General features: G+C 42.2%; 1 protein-coding gene across 3 annotated transcripts in view; it reads right to left on the minus strand.

Moving 5' to 3' along the window:
- Positions 1 to 8,189, minus strand: part of DPY19L1 (dpy-19 like C-mannosyltransferase 1) — a 113,899-nt gene extending 105,710 nt beyond the window's left edge. For all 3 annotated transcript variants that reach the window (XM_050937971.1, XM_050937972.1, XM_050937970.1), the window contains exons 1-4: positions 7,844 to 8,189; positions 6,766 to 6,834; positions 1,810 to 1,834; positions 414 to 501 (exon numbers count right to left, since the gene is read on the minus strand). In XM_050937971.1, coding sequence (XP_050793928.1) covers positions 414 to 501; positions 1,810 to 1,834; positions 6,766 to 6,834; positions 7,844 to 8,153 — 492 coding nt within the window. In that variant the 5' untranslated portion in view covers positions 8,154 to 8,189. The remainder of the gene's footprint in view (positions 1 to 413; positions 502 to 1,809; positions 1,835 to 6,765; positions 6,835 to 7,843) is intronic.
- Between the last annotated feature and the right edge of the window lie 331 nt (positions 8,190 to 8,520).

Below are 8,520 nucleotides of genomic sequence, written 5' to 3' on the forward strand. Positions count from 1 at the left end.
GGTAGTTAAAAATATCCCATGCAGTTAGGATATACGTTTCATTAACAAAGTGACAGAGAAACTAGTACATGGGGGTAAATATTAACTTTTTAAATGTGTGCTTCATTAATTAATAACTTCATAAAGTTATGAAATAGGGTATTTAAAATTGTACATATTTTATTGTACATTAGGTCACAATATCATATTTAAAATAAAATATTTTTGAAAACCATTTGAAAGAGAACTGAATTTATATAGAAATTGATAACTTAAAATTAACATAGAAATATGTTTCTTATAAAGCATTTGTATGTGTTATTTTTTCTTGCTGTGGAATTTTGGAAGTTATACAATCAATTATTGCAGACAAGCTTCCAAGACTATAACGTCTCTTTTTATTTAAAATTATTTAGAGGAAAAAAAGATCTAACCATTTCAGTGCGAAAAGCCATCTCTCTTTCCAGCGTCGAGAGGTGAGAAAAATGACGGTCATTTTCAAAAAGAGTTGTAATATGATACCTGCATGAATAAAACCTATTCAGTTTCAATGTTCGGGTTTTGAAACCAGTACTGATTTATACATACCAAAACGTTTAGTAAATATTTTCACATCAGAAAACACAGCAGACCTAATGCAGCTACTGTAATTCAGTCTGATGTCATATTGATTACTGTCCACTCTCTCTCTTCACACTATCCATTTTAAGTGAGTTAACTAAAATAAAGAGAACGTGAATCTACAAGTGTCTCTTGCAATACCATTAAAAAGGGATTTTTTATAAAATCAAATACATATATAAATAATATTTTATAATAAATATAGTGCAAGAGACACAGGAATCAAAAGCTAAGTATTCTTAGAACTAACAAATCTGACTTCAGGGAAGGAAATTCTGATGTATGCCCACCAAATCAGTGATTGGTCCGGGGGGAGGGAGCGAGGACACTTGCCAGAGGAAATATAGAGTTTGCCTCTACAAACATGCTGAGTAGCGTTGGCTCCTTCTCTAGAAGAGAGGGGAGGAAAAAGGAGCAGATCAGACAGAACAGCCAAGTTCCTCTATCCCTTTATTAGGAGGAGGGAAGTTGCAAGAGAAACAGCACTAGATACTGTTAGGTTTGGGGGTTTTGTTATAGGTTTTGGTGGGTTGAGTTTTTTTAATTTTGTTTTTTTTGGAGGAGGGAATTAGAAGGGCTAGGGCAGCAGAATGGCTGGAATTGCTACAGTTTTTTCCACAGATAGGTAGAAAAGCAGTCACTGATCCTTTCACAGATATTGCACCTTTAAAAAGTGAGGAGTGGGACTGGAGCTGAGGTCTTAGGAAGAGCAGAAGTAACTGGGAGGCAAAGAGCCTACTGTGCATACAAGAGAGCTAGCATTAAGCAGAGAAGCCCTGAAAAGAGGCAAAATGGGATACAGAATTAGTGCATTTATTGATGGGCAGAATTAAATGGGGAACAGAAAGGATTTATTTGGGGGCTCTCAGAACTGACTGGATGATAGGAAGGAGTGCTAGTGAAAATATGCATGGCTTTGAGGGTCACTGCCATATAGGTATTTTGCACCCACACAGTAGACTCAGCCCTTGAGCAAAACATTTAAGGGAAATCTTTCAAGTCCAGAATCACAAAAACAGAACAATTCTATGTTAAAGATGACAACTTTCACTGAAAGGAAAGATATGAAGCTAAAGGATAAATTAGTAACCCCAGTGGCTTATCTATCTATCTATCTATCAATCCATATATATCATACTTCCCTTTGTTTTAACATAGAAATATTACTAATTACTTATATCAACCTTAAGTCAATAAAAATAATCTTACCAGTGTAAAACTCCTGCAAAAGCAGCTGTTTAAAAAAAAAAAAGGGGAGGTGAGTGTCTTCATTATCAAACATTTCAACTTAAACAATGTTCTTCAAAATAATTACAGAACAGTTATCAGGGACTTGCACACTGGGACAGTGCTCAACTCAGCTTCTAGGAGAAGGAAGGAATAGGAGTAACCTGTGCTGCTTTTAAGATGAATTTTTTGACCAACACTTAAGCATCTGGAATTAAATGGACAATATTAATACATAATACTTCAATACATACCATGGATCATTCAAATGGACCAATTAGAATTCAAGCCATTTATTTTAAATGTCAAGAAAAAAAATAAGCTGTTAAAAGCCAAATGTCACAACTAACTTTGCTGACACAGTACACTTTAATACATCTAAGACAGCAATACTAGTCAGATTTTTTAAAAGTAATATAATCTATAGTTAGCATCTTTTATGTCACAAGATATCTTGCATTGAACAAAAACTAGAGGCAAAACAAAGCCTATACGACTAAAGCAAAAAACAAGCACAATGTCTATGTATTATGTCAAAGAAAAAAGTTACTTACAATTACACCTCTATCCCGATATAACGTGGGCCTCGGGAGACAAAAAATCTCACCATGTTATAGGTGAGACCGCATTATATCAAACTTGCTTTGCCCCTCCACCGCATTCCTTGTTCCCTGACGCCCCATCCAGAGACCCCCACCCCTAATCACCCCCAGGATCCCACTCCCTACCCAACCCCCCTGTCCCCTGACTGCTCCGATCCCTATCCACCCCTCCCCGTCCCCCGACAGGCACTCACCGGCAGCGGCAAGAAGCGGAGCAGCCTGGCTCCAGTCCACTCCACCCTGCCAGCTCCCAGCCACGGCACTCCACTTCCCGCTGTCGGTGAGTGAAGAGAGGTTGGGGAAAGGATGCCCCCCTGCATTCACCTGTGGCCGGAAGCGGAGCGCCACGGCTGGGAGCTGGCTGGGGCTGGGCTGCTCCGCTTCCCACTGCAGGTGAGTGCAGGGAGGTTGGGGAAGATGCCTCCCGTACTCACCTGTGGCGGGAAGTGGAGCGTTGCAGCTGGCAGCGGGAGCTGGCGGAGCGGAGTGGGCTGGGGCTGGGCTGCTTTGCTTCCACCGCTGCTGAGTGCGGTGGGAGAACCTTTCCCCCAAGCGACACGGCCAGGGCCAGGTAAGCAGAGCGGGCTGCTCCCGGCCCCCTGCTAATCCCCTGGGCCACTCTGGGACTGCGGGGCCCCCAAAAGTGCCCTCCCACAGCTCCCGCTCCCCCCCAGACAGCCCCCCGAGACCCTTTGCCCCTTATCAAACCCCTGCCCCAACACCCTTAACATACTGCTCAGAGCAGCATGTCAAAGCTTTATCGTGTTGTATGCGAACCCGCGTTCTATCAGGTCGCATTATATCGTGGTAGAGGTGTACTATGAAAATCTGTAATAAATGGCACAGAAAAACATTCCTTCCCCAGTAAACAAAATGCAGCTGAAAAAAAAAAATCTATCTGAAAATAACATTACATATCGCTTTTAATAAAAACTTAAATGTTTGGTCATATAATTTTACACTACACTTAAAATATTCTAAAGTTAAATATTTATAAATTTAACAAATACTTCTAGAGTAAATTACATATAAGGGTAGTCTAGTAGTCCCTGCGTTATTTTTTAATTAAATTCAATTTTACAGTTTCAGCTTGTCACAGATTTTTGTACTGACAATGTTTACATGCATTCTAGTGGAAAACTGGAAGTTTTGATTGCAAGGGAAGCTATACCAAAGGTGTGTCAGGAATGTAACAGCTAATATTTAAATCATCAACTGTATATTTCAGAGTTAACTATGCTGAGAGGAATGGGGCAGTTCAAAACTCCACAAGCTACTACATCAGTCTGTTTGCAAACTCAGTAAGATAACACTGCATTACTGTATATTCAGTTAACCTTAAAATGTTTTCTCCTCAACCACGATCGCAAGAAAGCTTAGATTCTGAAACAAAATTATGACAAAAAGTAGATTCCATGATGCTGCAGAATGCAAAGGTTTTGGAATATAACTAGATCCACTAACTTAACCTTACATACATCTACAATAAGCAGTGGTTCTCAAACTTTTGTACGGGTGACCCCTATCACAGAGCAAGCCTCTGAGTGCAACCTGCTGAAAAATTAAAAACACTTTTTAATATATTTAACACCATTATAAACGCTGGATGCAAAGCGGGATTTGGGGTGGAGGCTGACAGCTCATGACCCCCCCCGTAATAACCTCACAACCCCCCCGAGGGGTCCTGACCCCTAGTTTGAGAACCCCTGACCTAAGAGTTCAGAAGGAACTCGAATGTGAAATTGCAGAACTATTAGTTGTGGTATTGTAACCTATCATTTAAATCTGCTTCTGTATCAGATCAGAGGACGATAGCTAATGTGATGCCAATTTATAAAAAAAGCTCTAGAGGCAATACCTGCCATTACAGCCAGTAAGCCTAACTTCAGTACCAGGCATACTTATTAAAACTATAGTAAAGAATAGAATTATCAGACACACAGATGATCACTATTTGTTGGTGAAGAGTCAACATGGTTTTTGTAAAGAGAAATTGTGCCCCACCAATCTCCTAAAATTATTTGAGTGGGTCAACAAGCATATGGACAAGAGTGATCCACTGGATATAGTTTGTCAGGATTTTCAGAAAGCCTTTGACAAGGTCCCTCACCAAAGGCTCTGAAGCAAAGTAAAATGTCATGGGATAAGAGGGAAGGTCCTCTCATGGATCAGTAACTGGTTAAAAGATAGAAAACAAAGGGTAGGAATAAATGGTCAGTTTTCGGAGTGGAGAGAGGTAAATAGTGGAGTCACCCAGGAGTCTGTACTGGGACCAGTCCTATTCAACATATTCATAAATCTGGAAAAGTGGATAAACAGTGAGGTGGAAAAATTTGCAGATAATACAAGAACTACTCAAGACAGTTGAGTCCAAAGCAGACTGTGAGGAGTTACAAAAGGATCTCACTAAACCGGATACTGGGCAACAAAAAGGCAGATGAAATTCAATGTTGATAAATGCAAAATAATGCACATTGGAAAACATATAAAATGATGGGGTCTAAAGTAGCTGTTACCATTCAAAAAAGAAATCCTGGAGTCACTGTGGATAGTTCTTTGAAAACATCCACTCAGTGTAGAGTGGCAGTCAAAACAGCTAACAGAATGTTGAGAATCATTAGGAAAGGAACAGAAAATGAGACAGAAAATATCAGATTGCCTCTATATAAATCTATGGTATGCCCACATCTTGAATGCTGTGTTCAGATCAGGTCGCCCCATCTCAGGAAAGATATATTGGAATTGGAAAAGGTTCAGAAAAGCGCAGCAAAATGTATTAGGGGTATGGAACAGCTTCCATATGAGAAGAGATTTAAGACTGGGACTTTTCAGCTTGGAAAAGAGACGACTGAGGGGGGGATAAGATAGAGATTTATAACATTATGAATGGTGTGAAGAAAGTAAATAAGGAAATGTTATTTACTCCTTCTCATAACACAAGAACTAGGAGTCACCAAATCAAATTAATAGGCAAGTTTAAATCAAACAAAAGTAAATATTTCTTCACACAATGAAGTCAACTTGTGGAACTCTTTGTCAGATGATGTTGTGAGGTCAAAACTGTAACTGGGTTAAAAAGAGAAAAGTTCCTGGGGGATAGGTCCATCAGTAGCTATTAGCCAGGATGGGTAGGGATGCTGTTCCTAGTCTCTGTTTGCCAGAAGCTGGGAATAGGTGACACATAGCTGAAGTTGTGTATCTTTGATCGCTCCCGTGCGGTAGTGTAGACGAGCCCTTAGGAGATATCAGTAAAATTAAATACCACTATCAGCAATATCACCCAAAAATTTTACATTACATTAATCTTATTTTACCACCAAATAACTTCATGGATATTTAATGGATAAATAATTTGAGATGTTTGTTGATTTTATTTTACTTTTTTTAACTTTAAGATCCAGCATTTTCATTTAACATGGCAAACACATTTTACAATCATTTTCAGTAATGTGGCAGTAAATTTAATTTTTGTCTCATAAGCATAATAATCAAGGAATCATCTTCCTCTACTCCTCAAAAATATAATAAATTTGATATTATATCCATGTATAGTTAAGTGCTCTTAAGATAATAATGCCAACTAACAAAAGTGTTACAAAGATTACGGTATTGAAGCAATAAAGATCACAAGCTAGGGCATGTCTTGGAAAATAATGACTGACTAGAAGTAAGTTGATGATACTAAACTTCCATCTGAGGCCATTAATCTCAGCCAGCTATTAATTTCTCCTGTAATGCCATTGTCCCAGGACACTTACTACCATATAAATAAAAAAATTGAAAAATATGGGGCTATTTCCCCCTCCTTTTCCAAAGTTACATTCTGAACTCCTACACTAACAGAGTAATAATTTTCATAAATTGTATGGGAAAGAGGATGTTTGTAATGTTAAGAATAAAAAGATTTAGCTGACTGAATAATTAGTCATTTATTACAATACAGATGCATTTCTAAGGAATTATGAAAAATCAGAAGGGTACACACAGATGCACACATATATGCACACCTCATAAAAAGTAACAAGTATCAGTTGAATATGAATACATTAGTCTTGAAATTTGAATTTTAGCTTGCATAAAGGATTTTATTATTGGCTTAACTGTGCTCTCATTTAAGACAACACTAAACATTACTGAGAAGCCCATTCTAGATATTTATTTGTGAGTGAGTGGCGCACGAGCACCAGAGACACATACACACAATGCAACAGGAATGATAACTATCATGCAAAGAAGCATCAGGGTTCCCCCTCCCCAATTACATTCCACACAAACTCTGATATAGCACATTTTTATAAAGCAGTGAGACCTTAAGAGTAGTTGTTTGTCTCCTTACCTAGTATAAAAGTGAACCATATCTTGCTATCTGCTCTCACGATGAAGGCCCCTTTTTCTTCAATAAGTGCTGTAAAAAGAAAATAACTGTCTTAGCAGTATTTAGATTTAAACTTCAAACAATTAAAAGCAATTTCATTTAAAAAGACTGGTTGCAGGCTGCACCATTAATAGTCTATAGCCACCTTGACTTCAAAACAGCTGAGATAAACTGGTTACAGAGTGAATAAATATATTTAAAAACAAAAATCAAGGTGATTACAATAAATATTTTGTTTCTACAGAGTATATGAGAAGTGTTTTTAAAGACATTTTGGACAAAAGAGAGATTAGTTAACAAACTAGATTTACATTTGAATTGTCCAACTTTGTAAAATAAAGTTTTGACTTTTTGTCTTTTGCACCAACCAATCCCTCAATCCTTTCACGAGGCACCGTCAAGTGCCAGGTAGATTATCCCAATAGTCATGAAGCTAAATACAATTAGCATTTTTTTTTAAAGTTGTAGTTTCTGATGCTGTACAAACGGTGTGTAATGTCCTGTATTGTTTTGATAAAAACCTTCAACATTATAAAGTTCGTTTGTTTTTCTCCTGCTTCATCGCTACTACTTCGGGGTCCTTTCTCCTTGGGCAATTGACTCTTATAGGAGTTGGAACAGTGAAACTGACCACACACGTCTGACCGCTGTCAACTCGTTAAATATACGAGGGAGGAATAGAAAGAACCCCCTCCCCACACACACACACACTTTTCCAGTTAGAGAGTTACCCTGAAACACAATTTCCAGGCAAATTGGTTTCCAATCTGGCAGCGGCCCTTGGACAGCGCGGGACATGCGGGGTGTTAAAGCCTCTCCTGCCCCAGGGGCTGCGCTGTCTGCCCGGGCGGGGGGCTGCGCGTGTCTGTCGCAGCAGCGCCCCAGTGTGCCGGGGACAGGAGCACGGAGCCGTGACAGGGAGAGGGACCTCGGGGCTGATGCTCCCTGCGGGGAACAAATCCCGTTAACCCCCCTTCTCAGCGGGGGCAGAAGATGGAGCCGGCTTGGGGCACAGCCCCCTCCCCCCGGTCCCGCTCACCTTGGAGCCCGTGTCTCCAGCCCCGGAGCGACCCCTCTCGGCCCAGGCCCAGCAATTCCCTCACCCTCTGGGCCAGGGGGCGGCAGGGTTTCTGGGGCTCGCTCTTGGCCCCTTTCCTCCCGGTTCCTCCCTTCCGCATGGCGCCGGCCCCGCAGGACAGCTGCCTGCCTGGCTGCTTTAGCGGCAGCCCGCGGCCGCTCCTGGGGCTCGCTCCGGGCTGGGGCGCCCCAGTGGCTCGGGGCGGGGGCGGCTGAGCGCCGAGGGGCTTGAGCGGCGACTCTTTGTGTCTGCCTCGGGTTTGCACGACCATCTCCGCATAGTCCCTGCTAGCGGGGGCGGGGCCGGGGAAGGGCGACGCCCCGGGGCGGTTACGCTCCGCTCCTGCCCTGGCGGAGCTCAAGGGGGGGCGCTGGTGCTGGCCCGGGCCGCGCCGCCTGCTCCGCCCCGCAGGCCACGTGGAGCAGGCGGGGCGCAGGAGCTGAGTCTCGCTCCCTCCCCCCAATGGGCACCGGGCGTTCTGCTGGTAACTGTCACAGCAACGGCCGGGCGCGCGCCGCCCTCGAGACCAACGGCTCAGCCCGGCCTTCCTCTGGCTCCACCCTCGCTGCTCTGACCCCGGCAGCCGCCCTCCGCCAGTGCGGCTCTGCCTGCCTTGGCCCGTGCTGCTCTCCTCAGCC

The sequence above is a fragment of the Gopherus flavomarginatus genome, chromosome 2 (genome assembly GCF_025201925.1).
Source record: "Gopherus flavomarginatus isolate rGopFla2 chromosome 2, rGopFla2.mat.asm, whole genome shotgun sequence".
Taxonomy (NCBI): Eukaryota; Metazoa; Chordata; order Testudines; family Testudinidae; genus Gopherus; species Gopherus flavomarginatus.